Source organism: Coccinella septempunctata, chromosome 1, assembly GCF_907165205.1.
Source record: "Coccinella septempunctata chromosome 1, icCocSept1.1, whole genome shotgun sequence".
In the NCBI taxonomy this organism is placed as follows: Eukaryota; Metazoa; Arthropoda; class Insecta; order Coleoptera; family Coccinellidae; genus Coccinella; species Coccinella septempunctata.
The window spans coordinates 8,381,197-8,397,767 of record NC_058189.1 but is presented as its reverse complement, the minus strand read 5'-3'; the positions used below and the strand labels follow the sequence as shown (position 1 = coordinate 8,397,767).

At 34.7% G+C, this 16,571-nt stretch overlaps 1 protein-coding gene across 1 annotated transcript; it reads right to left on the bottom strand.

The window, feature by feature from the left end:
* Positions 1–2,070: 2,070 nt before the first annotated feature.
* On the bottom strand, positions 2,071–14,849 carry LOC123314653. Its single transcript, XM_044899981.1, has 3 exons — positions 14,649–14,849; positions 9,553–9,747; positions 2,071–2,414 (listed from the first exon to the last, which is right to left on the bottom strand). The coding sequence occupies exons 1-3, from the start codon at positions 14,719–14,721 to the stop codon at positions 2,185–2,187; spliced, it is 498 nt and encodes a 165-aa protein (XP_044755916.1). The 5' UTR covers positions 14,722–14,849; the 3' UTR covers positions 2,071–2,184.
* Between the last annotated feature and the right edge of the window lie 1,722 nt (positions 14,850–16,571).

Below are 16,571 nucleotides of genomic sequence, written 5' to 3'. Positions count from 1 at the left end.
CTTAACAATCATCCGATCGATCTTAAATGCTTTTGTACAATTAAAACTGATGGTTTCGTTCTGATCTTATTTGGCCTAAGGCATATTGTGACATATTGAAATGAACTGTTTTTCCAATTATCTTATCTCTTATTATGGGAAGCTGTCTATGGCTGATCCAGAACTTTTGATCCACTTGGACATATTTATATTTTCCAACCACAGTTCTTTGACTTTTCAGAATGGAACATGTATACAAATACATAGTTGATCCACCATAATATCAAACAATATTCAATAAAAAATTAAATTAAATTTTTTTAATTGTAAGCCTATTATAAAAACACATTAAATAGCTAATTTGAATTCATATTGTAAACAACAACTAGTATAAACTATAGATTTTGTAATAATAATGCAACATCATAAAGTTAACGTGTTTCAAGTATAATTGTTAATTTATCAGCAGGTTCTTCTAAAATTTTTAAGCATTGTCTATTTCCCTAACTGAAATAAAACAAGAATCAATAAAAGCATATTAGAAATTAAAAACGTGTGGCCTCGGCCATATGGCAGTGACATTCAATAAAAATGTTTAATTTTCAATTCAATATTCAAATTCAACATATAATTTCTGGTTACAGAGAAAATTGCGTTATGGTATTTTGATTTGGAAACAAATACCAAAACAGTGTTTAAGAAAATTTCAGGAATGGTCTATTCCACAATAAAGACAATTGGAAACATTGAAATATCTTCCAAACAACAATGATTATATAATAGTTTTCAGTAAAATGAAACTTTTTCAAATTCATCAAACATCAAGAAATTCTAAGAATTGACAGAATTCAGAACAGAGCCATTCCTCAGAAATTTGTCGACATAATGTTTTGAACATTCATCATTCAATAATATACAGTAAACAAATATCTGTCTACTTCACAATATTTCTCATACATTTAATTTTAACAGAGTTGAGTCCGTGTGATGCCGCCTATTCCATTCGATTAAAATTGATCAATTATTTCTTAATTAAATTAGCAAAATGAAAATGATATGCACAAATTTGAATAGTGCTATGCTATTATTCATTTGTTCACAGCAATTGCTCTTTTGTCAATTCACTTTAATATCGTGCTATTTCTATTGAGAATAAAGGTATTACATAAAATCAGATATATTGTTCAAAATTCCGGTTCTCCTAAACAATGAGGGAAAATTAAGCTGTCGATTTATTGAATTTCAAAATAGTGACCCCTTTGTTTTATATCTCCTGGGATTATTCAATATACTGGAACAATTCACTTCGCATAGAAGGGTATTTATTCATTTCAAGTAATGATTATTATGAACTGATATCTATGTATAAAAATTGAATAAAAAAATTATATTTCCCTCTTGAAAAGAAGCTATGTGAATTCTTCATCGAAGGTATTAGAATATGGTGTGAAAAGAGTGATTATTTAGGCGAGATTTTGTATGAAGTGAATCATGATTCACTTCATTCCGAAACGAAAAAAGTCCATTGCTAGTTTTAATCCTACACTCGGATATAACATATCCGGTGTCGAAGCCATTTTATACGTATTTGTATTGCTTCTCCGAACAGGGGAGTGTTACCTTGAACAATCTAACTTTTGAACTATTAGAAAGCCCACTATGGCAGCATTCATTTGCAAAAATCCTATCAAAAAGTTTCTTCTCAGCTTAGCCTTGAATGATCCTTAATTCCTATAAGCTTAAAATTTTCGAGATCGATTCAGAATTATTTGAACTCGAGGAACTTCGACAATGAGTTTTGAACCTCGATCGAATTTGCCGATTTCACTAATCTTTGATTCTGATCATCAATGATTCGAATAATTTTTAAGGGAAAAAAATATTTAGTCAAAAGATGAAGATTGCTCAAAATTTCTGAATTGATATTTTTCAGTCTTTTCACGAGAATTGATATGATAATTCTAGACTATTAATTTTTAAATTTAAAAAGGTTGAATGACACCATAATTTGAATTCTTTAACAAATTTCAAATATTCAGAATCGGTAAAAGGAAATATTCATAATGAACTAGAAAAGTAAAATGAAATTTTTCAACTTTTCGGAATGTATTATTTTTTCAAATCATTGATTTCCAGTCTGAGCTTGAAATTTTCTATCATTTTTAAATGTGACCTTTTGTTGGTCGGGATCGCCAGGCTCTGAAATTAAAATTTGTTTCCTAATTTAAGTAAATTTGTTCCTAGTAGAGCGATCGCCGAAAATAATATAATCAAACTGGAAGGACCAAGTTTGTAACTGTGATTACAAAGAGATCCTGTGCAAGAGCAGTATCTCAGTTGAACATCATGAGTTCCACTTCTCTTAGCACACTCGCGGTCGTCTCTGTCGCTAACAATATAACCACATGATCTGATGACTCGAGTTTTTCCATTAACTGAAAAATTATAAATGATTAGCCATTTCCTGAAAAACTGAGTTAGTTATTAACATCATGTATATTAAAAGGTAGCTGAGCAGAAACCAGAAGGTTTCAGCTCCTTAAGAGGGGTCAACACCGTTATAGTGGTCAGTTTGAAAAGAGAAAATGAATATCTTACGTCAGTCAGAAATAAAATAAAAAAATTTTTATTCGTCAAACGAAAAAAATGTTTTTTTCATTGAAAAACAAGTATTCATTCATGTTATTAACTTTCCGAGATGCAATTATCCTTTCTATGAGCTTCCACATGAAGAAATTTCTCGAAAAGTCTCGCCATTGACTACAATTCGTATCCTGGTGAAATTGAAAAAAGACGTTCGTTAAGTGCTGCCATCTATTCGATGAATGTGGAAACTATTTTAATTTTCGTAACTTCTACTTATCGTTCAAGTGTTCTGACAACACCTCACATTCTGGTAGTCTCTCCCCCTTTACGCCTTATACGGATGGCGTGAAAGTCCCGTGGTATAAACTCCTCTTAAACATGAGGATCTCAACTCGACCAATATTACCTATTTGAACTTAAAAATCAAGAACGATTATCGAAACAGAGATCAAATATTCCATGGAAATTTTAGAGTTGACATATTGTGCTGGAATAAGTGCTCAGCTTGTAGCTAAATATACACAATACAGGGTGAGTCTTTGACTTTGACCTTGAAATATTTCAACAGTAGATTTTTGAGGTCAAATAAAACACGTTTTTCCCATACCAATTTTTCCGATTCGGCCCTGATAAAAGGATATAGACATTTTAAGTTTTCATAATGAGCTGTCAATCTTGAAAAAACAAAATTACCTTCAGTAAAGTGCGTTCAAAAAAATTTGTCGTCAAATAGGCAATGGAATTTTAATCGTTGATATTCGGTGTCTGAACGTAGGTCTTTTCTTGAATTACTTCAACTCCCCGAAATGTAAACAATGATGACATTAACCTATACATTGTAATTTTGTATTGTATGGAAAGTGGAAAGACACTTTCAAGGAAAATTTGAATTCGCCGAAAGTGCGAAAAGCATTTCTTCCATTGAGACTGTTAGAAAAATTCTTGGTAAAAATTTTAACCGATGTCCACTATTTTCATACGTAAGACATGAATCTTGACCGGATCGTGGTATTATGTTTTATTTTTTGTAAATAGGTTCTATCTTTTTCAATAATATTGTGGCGGCGTAGTTGTACCCATGGTAGAGGAATACTCCATCTCACCATGATGGTACCAAGGGTAGCCAAACGATGGCATCACTGCGCACGACGGTTGCGATCACAGGGTAGGTTATACGTCTATTGCGGTGCAGCATACGCCAAACGATGGCGCCACCGGCGACACATAACTCGATACCCTCGACGTAACCGGCGTTTATAGCAGGCACAAACTACGCTGCTTCGGCGATTGTCGTAGGTAGCTGCTAGGGTTCATTAACCTACCTGATGAGTCCGACCCTAGCAGTGGGACGAAACAATCACCCAAGAGCACGCCATTCTTCAAATGGCGTGAACTCACCCCAGCACATACCGCCAAAGTGGTGACCCCGACGTGATGAGGGAGGGCCGTCTTAACGACGTATCCCAGAAGGCCAGACCGGTTGAGACAATAGCTCGCTCACAATGCACGCTCCCATCTCTGGTATTTCTGACGCTACTCTAGACGCCCTTTCCCATCTCCGTAAACGGCGGTACCCTGCCTACCGTATCGCATCGCTTCCCCAGTCAGCGCCGCTGGTGGGGGAGTGTTGTGGCGGCGTAGTTGTACCCATGGTAGAGGAATACTCCATCTCACCATGATGGTACCAAGGGTAGCCAAACGATGGCATCACTGCGCACGACGGTTGCGATCACAGGGTAGGTTATACGTCTATTGCGGTGCAGCATACGCCAAACGATGGCGCCACCGGCGACACATAACTCGATACCCTCGACGTAACCGGCGTTTATAGCAGGCACAAACTACGCTGCTTCGGCGATTGTCGTAGGTAGCTGCTAGGGTTCATTAACCTACCTGATGAGTCCGACCCTAGCAGTGGGACGAAACAATCACCCAAGAGCACGCCATTCTTCAAATGGCGTGAACTCACCCCAGCACATACCGCCAAAGGAATACGACCGAGTTGAATACCCAAAGTTCATACAAAACCAAGCGTTATTCTTATGAAAATCCTACTAATTTGAGATGAAGTACAATTTTGCAACTGAGTACCTACTTATTTATGGATGTATTTTCAGTATTTGAAAACTCAACATTCCTTCAACAAATATTTCTCGAAAATGGTTTACCAGAAGAAACAGAGAGTTTACCGAAGAGAAGACTTCGAATATCCAGTCAACAGGAGCAATTACAAGAATACTCATATTTCATTTCTGGTTTAATGTAATACATAGTTATGTCGTAATATTCCTAGCTTCAGGCGTATAACAGCCATACACCGCCTTGGATCGTCCCTATAGCTCACACTAACACCAGGCTTACAAAGTACTGCAGAAACCACATAAACCAACAAATAATTCACAACCATTTCAAGAGTATACAGGATGAATATATCAACGCACAATTCTATTATACTGATGCATCATCAACAGACGGAGGAGAAACAGTTGGATTCGCGGTAGTTAGTCCTAGAGAAATTAGAAAATACAAGATGGAAGGAAGTGTATTCTCAGGAGAATTGACGGCAATACACCACGCACTTTTAGAAATACTCGATGAGCAACATGAACAAGCTCAATACGTAGTATGTACAGACTCCTTGAGCGCAATTAAAATCATCGAACAAACATACCCCCGTCACCCTCTGGCCCAACAAATACAACATCTACTTTACCTACTAAACCAGCGTCATAGAACAGTCACCTTCATATACGTACCCTCACATACCGGAATAAAGGGAAATGAGTTAGCAGATGAAGCAGCTAAAGAGGCACTTGAAAGCCAACACTGTAAGAGAGTCTTCATTGGAGAAGAAGCCAATATTCAGGTGAAGAGGAAAATAGAAAGCAAATGGCAAGAAGAATGGATAGATAGCCCATCACATCTCAAAAACGTTAAGCCAACCCCATTGAGGAAATCATTTTACCCAAGCGGACGCAGAAACCAGATTAAAGTAAGCCGCTTGAGAAGTGGACACACAAAACTAACACATGGATTCCTTCTTTCAAGAGAAGAACCTCCACAGTGCGACCTATGTGAAACACGAGTGACAGTTAAACACGTAATAAGTGAGTGCACAAAATTTCAGGCAAAACGGCATGAGTGCGGAGTGAGTGCGCGGATAGAAGTTGCGTTGGGAAATAACAACAAAGAACTAGAAAAGACACTTAACTTCCTCAAAGAAATCGAACTTTATTATAAGATATAGATCAGGTACTAACTCTCATTAATATAGAGTATACACCCAAAATGATATAGCACATAATCACACATGTGACTCCAAATTTCTAAATAGTGGCCTGTGCTAATGACTCTCAGCGGTCGAAGCACAAGAATTTTAAATAAAAAAAAAAAAAATATTCCTAGCCAATATCATTTTCTGCAGAACAACTCCTTAGAGATATGGTTTAAGGGTCAATAAAAATTCCGCTCCTTCCTAAACTGCTTTTATTTTATTTTCCAATAATTTGTACTTGAATACTTTTACAATCACGATTCATTTTTCAATCAACAAATTTGTCATCAATTTATCGGTACCTAATGTAGTATCTTTAGTTTTGTTGCAAATGAATAAAATAGTTTCATTTGTGAATTACAAGTAAGACGACGCAAAGTTTACTGGGGTTCAAAATTTCAAATCGAATGAATAGGTTTTGGCCTGCCACCTACGACCGATGCCGCAGAGCAGTAGTTCCGATTTCCGTCGGTGCGATTTTGGAGCAGCGCTGTTGTAGTGCCTAGAAATCATAGATTACAAATAACAGTGTCAATAAATTTAGTACGGGAGTCGGACTTCTTTTCGTTTGGTATTTCTATGGAAACAACTGATTTATATTAAAATTCAATTCACTCAGCTCGTCTGTCCGGAAAGCCAGAAATTTTTTTATTCGTGAAATGAAAAAAAAATGGAAAAAACAAATGTTCATTCATGTTATTCAATTTTCGAGGTGAAACGATTTTTTCAATGTATTTCCACATAAAAAAAGTATTGAAAAGTCTCTCCATTCGCTACAATTCGTATCCTGATGAAATTGAAAAAAGACGTTCGTTAAGTGCTGCAATCATTTCGACGAAAGTGGAATCTATTGTAACATTCGCAACTTCTAGTGATCGTTCTAGTGTTCTGGCAACACCTCATATTCTGGTAGTCTTTACCCCTACGACTAATACGGATGGCGAGAAAGTCTCGTGGTATAAACTCCTCTTAAGGCCCATATCATTAAAAAAATACGGTTACTAAAGTTTCTTAAACTTCGTAGCTACATCTTTTCGTTTTCCTCCATTAATTCTACATGAAGAAACCTAAATTTTCCCACTGTGTATAGTGGAATACAGTTTTATGGATAATCGTTAAAACGACCCAGCAGAAATAATCGTTTATCCATCCTAGGGTCACGCTAGGTGCTCAGGGTGTGCTGGCTGCATGCATTGCCTGGTGGCACGGCACTCACGGGGTCGACAGTTACCTAGAGTAACCAGAATAACCTACTTCTTCGGCGAAAGAGAAATTCCCGGTATTAATGTTTTCGAATATATTTTCACGATGATTGACTTCGATTTGAATGGAATAATGCGATCAATATAAAATTTGGATGATGGATATTGATTTTTGTATTAACTGAGTTTATATTCTTTATTCATTTCTCATATTGTAATTCATAATTGGTATATTATTTTCAAAATATCTTGGATACTATGGGCTGTCCTTTTCTGTTGACAACAAAATGAAATAGAATGAAGTTGGAAAACATTATTATAATAGAAGCTACTCCTTAGGTCTTACTTATGTTTTGATTTGTTCTTTCGAAAGTTGTAGGGCGCAAATAAATAGATATATCCTTGTCAACCAATGCGTTTTATTCAAATTTGAGGAAATAGTAGGACAAGTTCTCACCAATCCCATTTTTAGTAACAAAACCGTTCCACTCGAAATGTGACTATCGAAAAATTTCCAAAAAGATAGAATCAATTGAATAATCGTCAAGACCGAACGGCTGCATCGACCTCCAGAAAATTTTCAGATTTAATACTAGAAGAGTTGCTCTTTCAGAATATGTATCAAATTTTCATCTACGGTTATTGTTATTGAGAGTTAATTCACGCGAAAGGTGACTATCGAAAAATTTCCAAAAAGATGAAATCAATTAAATAATCGTCAAGACCGAACGGCTGCATCAAGCTCCATAATATTTTCAGATTTATTACTAGAAGAGTTGCTCTTTCAGAATATGTATCACATTTCCATCTACGGTTATTGTCATTGAGAGATAATCCACTCGAAAGGTGACTATGGAAAAATTTCCAAAAAGATGGAATCAATTAAATAATCGTCAAGACCGAACGGCTGCATCAAGCTCCATAATATTTTCAGATTTATTACTAGAAGAGTTGCTCTTTCAGAATTTGTTGCACAATTCCATCTACGGTTATTGTTATTGAGAGTTAATCCACTCGAAAGGTGACTCGAAAAATTTCCAAAAAGATGTAGGTAATCAATTAAATAATCGTCAAGACCGAACGGCTGCATCAATATTTTCAGATTTATTACAGGTTTATTATAGGTGGTCCCTGGTAATAAGAATAATATAAAAGAGGTCCCTGGCCAAGAGAAGGTTGGGAACCGCTGTTTTAAACAAAGTTGTATTAACCCAAAGTACCCAATTTTTAAAATTTCACTGATACTTTTTAATTTTTGAACATCAAATTATTCGAAAACGGCGCATTATACGAGAAAATATGAAGAAACGACCAAATATTCATTAGATAGCGTCCAATTTACTGGTAGTTTCAAGAGTTGGGTTCTTTAAATTTTTGTTATTTTAATGGTGCGTAATTGTCACAATGAGAAAACTGGAAGATGTGGGTGATATCTTGTGTTCGAAAAAGATTAATCAAATAAATGAAAAACTTTATTTCGAAATTCATTTCATTTGATAAAACCGTTTGTGAGATATAGAACATTTTTATGATTTTTCAACACCCTGTATCTTACTGTTAAAATATTTACACTAGTCAAAAACTCAGCTTGGATACATATAATTTAATAATAGTGTTTCCCAACGTGTTCACACAATATTTGTTCTAATTTTGAATAGGATGTTGCTATGAATTCAATTTAAATGTACCAAAAACGTCTTTGAAAGCTCCTCCCGGAATTTCCTTCAAAGTCGTCTAGTGACGGAAATTATTCAATTTTTCACTCCGTTACTATGAAAGTTGCGAAATATTTTACTTTACGTAACTGGTTGGGTTGCGAAAAGTTAAACGTTTCAAAACGTCAATGAGTTTTAGAAAGTGTTACTTTATATGACAAAATTAGAAAAGTCAATTTATCATGGAAAACAAATTTCCTGCACAGTTTTCAGTAGGATTGTGTAAAAATTGAATCTTTGAATAACTCAAAAAACATATAGTATGTTTGGGGCAAAAAATGGCAGGCTGCTGTTAAATGTTAAATAAAGCCTGAAGAAATAACCGAAAATATTTCAAGGGTTAAATTTATATAATTTCTTCAACAAATTTTTAATCATATAGAAAGAGTTTTATAATTTTTTGTAAAAATTTTAGAGATAACGTATGAGAACAGGAAATTCGCCTATTCAATATATTTTTTCAAATTGATTGTCTGATTCGTAATTTCGTAAACATAAAAAATTATGATATAAAATATTAGAGGGGTGGATTTTCTTAAAATTGTTTCATATACCTAGAAGATATTCAATGAAAAGATTTCTCCCCTAACTTAATGATGCATCAACTTGTATGCCCAAAACAAAAAATTAGGGCTTCCCTCTTGAAATCTTTCGCCTCAATTTAGAAATAACCTGTAAATGAGATAACTACCAATTAACCTTGATAAATACTGAATTGAACAAACAAATTAGTGAAAATATTTTGTGATGTTTTTCTGTAAATATAATTCATCCATATTAATATATTTATATTTACCTATTTGAACTGTTTTCCGGCAGAGCGTTGGGGGAAATTCGATATATTCTGGTTGCCGCTTCAGTGAGCAATTAACGATTCCAATAGTGTAATTATCAAATGGATCTCCACACCTCGGATCATACTCTGAGTTACATTCGTAACAAAGTATTGACTTATCTACCCATCGTTTATCTTGTCGGTGTTTTGCTTGACCTATAAGAGAAATATGAATTTTGACATATTATGCATTGAAATTTTCTAATATACTGCAACTTGTTTGAATTGATACATGTTGATAAAATTAAATAATATACGTTTCAATATACACTATGTCCGTAAAGTATGGAACAAAGTCATTTTTATTAGCTGAACAGACCGTTTTAAGAAATAATCCTGAAACACGTCGATTTTTGATTTTAATTTACAGTATTTTAAAATAATAATCTAATATACAGGGTGAATTACTTTCGAGTAATGACGTCACCGTAATTTTTTTTAATGGAACACCCCCATTTTGGTTCAATTTTCAGATCACTCTAGCTGAACTGATTTCAAAAATGTATCACATGTTGATTGCAATTGGTACAGGCTGGACAAAAATACAATAGTTTTGTGTGTGCTCATAAAGTAACGCGTAACATTCTTTATTAGACAAATTAACAATATTATCAAAAATACTTATTGTCTAGCGGCAATTGGTTTAAATGTATCACCCTGTAGTTTGTTACATTTTCAGATTAATAAAAATGAGCTGTTTCCAAACATGTTTGGTACTTGTGGTCTAGCAGACAGAATATGAAAGAAATTATTTCTCATCAACATGTGATACATTTTTGGTATCAGCTCAGCTAGAGTAATTCGAAAATTGAGACAACATGGTGGTGTTCCGTTTAAAAAAAATTACGGTGACGTCATCACTCGAAAGTAGTTCACCCTGTATATTAGATTATTATTTTAAAATACGGTGAATAAAAATAAAAAATCGACGTGTTTCAGGATTATTTCTTAAAACGGCCTGTTCAGCTAAAAATGACTTTATTGTTCCATACTTTACGGACACAGTGTGTAGTTGAGCAAATGACTCAATCGTAAGAGGAATTCCTATCGAAAAGAAGTCATTTAGCTACAATTATCGATGAATTAGAAATATTTATTAAAGGTATCAAAAGTTTTACTATACTGAAACAGTAATATATTAGCCATTTTCATGGAGTGCTCTATTCTCTAAAGACGCCTGACTTCGAAAAAATGTGGGGCATACCAATGGTTCATTCATTCTGAGACAATAATACATGCAGATGACGAAGATGTTGAAATTATGAGCCTCACAGAGTTCGGTCCTCATTTTTGTCAAACTTTAATGTTCTGTTTCCTTAAAACTAGCAACATCAACCTAAATATTAATTTTCAGTTGAATCCATGAAGAATGTCTGGAGTTTAATCCGAACGAAAATTTGAGAAATTTCGGAAAACCCCCTGTATAACGGAAATGGAGTACCCATATGACACCTATATCTGGTGTTTTGAAACCAGCTCAATGCCCTCTATTCGCGGTTTTCATATGTCGGTTTACTCGTGAAACACCCTGTATATTGGAGCGAAATGTAGTGCAACGGAAACGTGTGGAAAGAGTACTTCCACACCATTTTTTCTCTGTTTACTATTTTAGTTTGGTATGAAATATTTTCTGCTTTCGTGCTCTGGAAAATTGCAATTACATCACAGAAAGGTATGTGCGTGATAGAATTGTTAATTCCTACTTATAGCTGGAACATCAATAGTGTTGTACAATATGCATGATAATAATCGATTAAATTAAAAATAAAATCGAAGGGGAGAATGTTATGTCATTAATCCATAGAATGCCCCATCTCTAGAGCACATGAATTCAGGCCTTTTACTCTCCGAGTTCGTTATTGAGTACCCTATAGTATTTCATATTCTATATTTTTCAATAAAATTCCATCCACACAACTGACCGTGCAATTATCATTACAAAAGTCAATCTAGTGTAAAATTTTAATTGAATAAAAAATATAGCTTGTTTACTTATTACGATAACTCCTATGACCCTCCTATAATAAGTATGATATGAATGTATGAGATTAATAAACACATCGTCTAAAGCCTTGGTATTTTGAAAATTGTTTTACAAAAATTGAATTTCGTTGAGGAAAAAAGGTTTATAACTGAGAACGTTCCTGGAGACGCTAAGGTTTGATCAGGGTTGAAAAAATTTAAATAGCCATACTTAAAAAATATACATTTTTTCAATTATAGAAAAAAACAATTTGTGGAATATCCCAACAACTCTGCATGAATCAATAATCAGAATTCACACGTCAATGTATTGAAACAACTAAATTGTCAATTTTATTCTGGGGAATGTTATTCCACCGCAGCAATCATCTGCTCTTCTGTATTTCGCGCGTTAATGTGCCTTCTGTGAAAGTTCTCGATTTATATTCTTTTTCTTTTGTTGCTAGGTGATATAACGTGCGTTCAAAAAAATTTGTCGTCAAGTAGGCTATGGAATTTTAAACGTTTATATTCCTTGTCTGACCGTAAGTCTTTTCTTGAATAACTTCATCTTCCCAAAATGTAAACAATGATAACATTAAACTATACATCATAATTTTGTATAGAAAGTGGAAAGGCACTTTTAAGGAAGAGTTAACTTGCGAAAGCATTTCTTTCATTGAGTCAGATCACAAGAATCCAAACAATCTGAGGCCGTTAGAAAAATTCTTGGCAAAAATTTTAACAGATGTATATTTTCATACGTAAGAGACATGAATCTTGAACGAATCGTGGTATTATGTTTTTTTTTGTAAAAAAGTTCTAACTTTTTCGATAATATAAATAAAGCACAGTAAGAATCTCAATACGTCCATTAATTCTGTTCTGTATAAATATTGAATTGATTTGGTCGTTTCTGAAAATCTATGACTGAAGTAAAGAACTGAATTATATGAAAATAAATATTGGACAACTTATCAAAATTCAATTTAGCAATAAAAAGGCATGATGCTTTCTCTTTATTCATAACGTTCTACTCTTAAAGTTCCATAAAAGAAAATAGGTCCCACATTTTGCCATTGACTGATGCATATCGAACTCCAATTTTTTTTGGATGCTACAAGAATAGGTTATCAATCTTTTCAATTTTCTGATAACATGTCCATCTTTATGAAAACAAACTTTCATTCAAAATCGTGAGGCATAAAATATGCCAACAGATACCCCAGCCACTTGAGATCAAACCCAGACAGAGGTTCGTGGAGCTTCTGTCTTCAGTCATCATATTTTCATTATTGCTGAATAACTCTGAGGTTTTCTTCTTTGGTCGACCACTACTTTTTTTTACTTGAACATACCTGTTCCTTCAAGGCATCGCAGAACAGTATTTTCGAAATATTGATTCTTTCAGCAACATTTGGATATACATTGGGAATGTCGCTAACTCTTTCCACTCACTCTCCTTCTATTTTCTCCCCAATTTTGAAGTGGGATTCAATGATGAATGCTTTTTACACGTCCGCAAAAATCATCTTTATAATTTCCTGATAATTTTAATATTCAACAACAATCCAAAATGCCTACTAAAATATACTAAAAAGTACTAACTAAAATAGTACAGCAAAAGCTAAGAAATACGTTTGGACACGAAATATCGACTTTCAAAATTCCATAGCCTACTTGACCCAAATTTTTTCTGAACACACGTTAAAAATGGGGTAAATTTTTGACATTTTCGGTTATTCATGTGTCGGATTAGAGATACGAGGAAGATTGCACTGTCGTAAATATACCATGTAGTGGAAGACCTCCAGTTCTCCAGTAATTTGGTCAATTACGCTCAAAGACATCGACATGATCCTTCCACTGCCTTTAGAAATCGCATCCAGCATACATTTGATCGTGTTTCATCAACCTCTTATGTTATAAGCGACTTCATCTTCACTCACGAGGTGTTTGAGGATACCAACTTAACGGCACAGAACTGCTCATTATAGAATGGCCAAGGGAACATAGTGGATGGCCATGTTCACTGATGAGACCAGAGTAGACTTGGTATATGCAAAGTATTATTATTTCAAAAAAATTTTGCTGGTCCCTTTTGCCCCAAGCACCCAGTAAACCGGCAGTGACGTGAGGGCTTGCTTATTTATGTGCTTCTATTGTTTTCATCGAAAAAAAGGACCTTTTTTTCAGATGAATTTGCTTCATGAGTGACTTTCGTTAAATGGTTAGCAACACCTGAGAAAACAATAGAAATTTCGATCATTACGTAACAAAATATTTGCTTTATTTTAACTTCACTTAGCAATTCCATATTCGATCCCATCAAACCACGTGTGGTCATTACGTAGAGTTTGCCTTCTGCCTCTTTTCAATGAATAACCTTACGTAACCAAAAAAGAACGGTTAGCAGAACGCAGAACATTATATAAAAATTACTAAAATGGTTTTCAGCTGAATGAGAAATTCATCGAAATTATGACCAAATTCATATTGAAAAATCGTCGAAATGCAAGAATATACCTGAGTGCCGAAATTCTAAAAATAGTTACAGATATTTCAAAATATATTAAAAAAATTTGTATTTTATTTATTAGCTATAATCTGTTTTCAATACCTCACTATTCTTGCTTTTCTTTAGAATAGGCGGAAACAAACTTGATATTTTGCACTTAATCGTTTCTTTTTGTTTTAACTATGATTTTGAGCTTGGAAATGGATGGATATCATTGGAGAAATTCGCATTGACCGCATTGTCAAAATAGCTCCGATGTTTTACACCTGCCTAGGAAGAAATTAGGTCGATCGAGGATCGACGTTCGGATTACCATTACTAATGCATGAAACAAATTTTTTTCGAATCAGAAAAGGAATAAGGAAAGCAAATCAGAATTATCATTGGATTGACTAATCCATGTCTATTTGATATTCGATTTCTGAGCTCCAATGACACCACTGTATCAGAAGTTTGCGCTTCTCTTTGAAATATTCAAATTTTACCGGCTTGTCACTCCACAGATATGGATTTTTAAGACTATAACGAATCTATTTCGAATACGGATCAAACGTAATCGAATTAACGATCAACTCACATTCTGCATAACCCAACATGAGCAGTACCATTGCACAAATAGTTTTTATGGACGAAACTGTGGTGCAAATCATTTTCACGTTGATCGTCCTCGCACAAACATAGAAAACTGAGTATTAATGAGAACGAAACAAAACACTTAGTAGCAAAATGATTTATCAGTCAGAGACGTCTGCTTGTCTGTCCGAGTTTTAGCGCCTAGTCGTGGATGCCACCGTGACGTCATAGCGCCTATCCCCTCCCTTGTTTTATCATCGTGACGTCAGGAGGAATCAATAAAGGGCTGACAATTCTGCCATCTATCATTTCTTCAGGTAATACATAAATTGGAATATCGAAAAAACTTGATTTGAGGTGTTTAAATAATATGATCGAAGACATCAGTTTTCTACAGTATTCAATAGCCGAAAACATTTCTTTTCCAAACACCTGATAACGGAAGTTAGAGGCCCTGAATGTTTTGTAATGTGTCCAAAGGTCTGACCCCATTATCGAAGGTCTGTCAATCGTCAATTCCATTGAGATCTTTCGAACGCATGACAAACTCCAATTAAACTCTTGGTTCAATTCAGAATTCACGTCATGTGTGCTATTCTTTGATGAACCCTTTACCGTATTATGAAATGGAACAATATACCTATTTTTTGTTCCTCAACACGATATCAGTGGCAAATCAGCAGAAATTCTTGGCTAAAGGAAATTAAATAAAACAGCCAACTTCCTTAGCAACGTTTCGACGGACTATTGCCGCCTTCTTCAGGCTAAGCGTTTCGGCGGATGATTTCGCTCACAAATAATAGGTTTTTCCGGGCAGTACTGATGTTTTGATTGGATGTGGAGTCTCATTCAAAGATCTGAGCCAATAGCACAAAGAAGTTGGCAGCTGCTGTTAACGGTAGTGTTATGTGTTCGATAGCTCTATAAATGCTTAAAAAGTTATGTAAATTCCCTTCTAGTTAAGTTCCTTCCGCTGTTCCTCACACCGTCGATGACGGTCAAAGTGCCACTTGCCGTTGTCCATTTCTGGTAAATTCTCCAGCCGCCTATACACCTTACAAGAACGTGGTCACTCTTAGAATGTCTTATTACTTGCGAAAACAGTACCTACAATATATAGTTTATTCCCGACAAGGGGGTTGAAAAGTTTTATTTATTTATTTATACGGACAAGCCATTTTACATTATAATAAAAAGAATACACTCACTTTCAAAAGTCCTGCACCCCCTAATTATTAAGGCTATCTCAAACTTTGAAAAAAAAAATAATACCCTCGGGTTCAAGGATAATGAAAGGCTTTTACAGAAATAAAATGAAATCAATTTCATTTCATAGAATTATGAAGTTGAAACAACAAATACAAATTAGGAATCAAAAATTGCAAAAACAAAAATTAAATTTAAACGGAAAATTAAAAGTTAATTAATAAAAGAGCAAACTAATATGCAGTATTTGAGCCTCTGTTGCTCAGCAATGCATTCACTCGTCTAGGCATTCCAAAAATTAAATTATTGATTATTTCCTGCAGAATATTCATCCATTCCTCGGTAACAGCTACAATAAGTTCTTGTGAATTTCGTGGTGGATTATTTCGACGGAAAACGGCTCTGGAGACATGATCCCATATATGCACTATAGGATTTATGTCAGGAGACATCGCGGGCTATTCTAATCTGATAATGTTTTGGTTTTCCAGGGCTTCTTGAACACCTCTAGTGCTATGTGGCCTGGCATTATCGTCCATAAAGATAAATTGAGCCCCTAATTCATTACCCATGGGTATAATTACAGGATTTATGATATTTTCGAGGCAATATGCACCAGTCATCGTCCCGGATATGTGAATTAGTGGCGTTCTTCTTCCAAACATTATGCCTCCCCAAAACATTTCAGTGCCACCGCGAAAAGGAGCAACTTGAATAGCTC

Excerpts from the sequence above, each read along its gene's own strand:
- LOC123314653 (XM_044899981.1), bottom strand. The coding sequence starts at position 14,721 with ATGATTTGCACCACAGTTTCGTCCATAAAAACTATTTGTGCAATGGTA. Across the intron at positions 9,748-14,648 it reads CATGTTGGGTTATGCAGAAT|GTCAAGCAAAACACCGACAA; the intron begins GTGAGTTGATCG and ends TTTCTCTTATAG. Across the intron at positions 2,415-9,552 it reads CCGGAAAACAGTTCAAATAG|TTAATGGAAAAACTCGAGTC; the intron begins GTAAATATAAAT and ends ATAATTTTTCAG.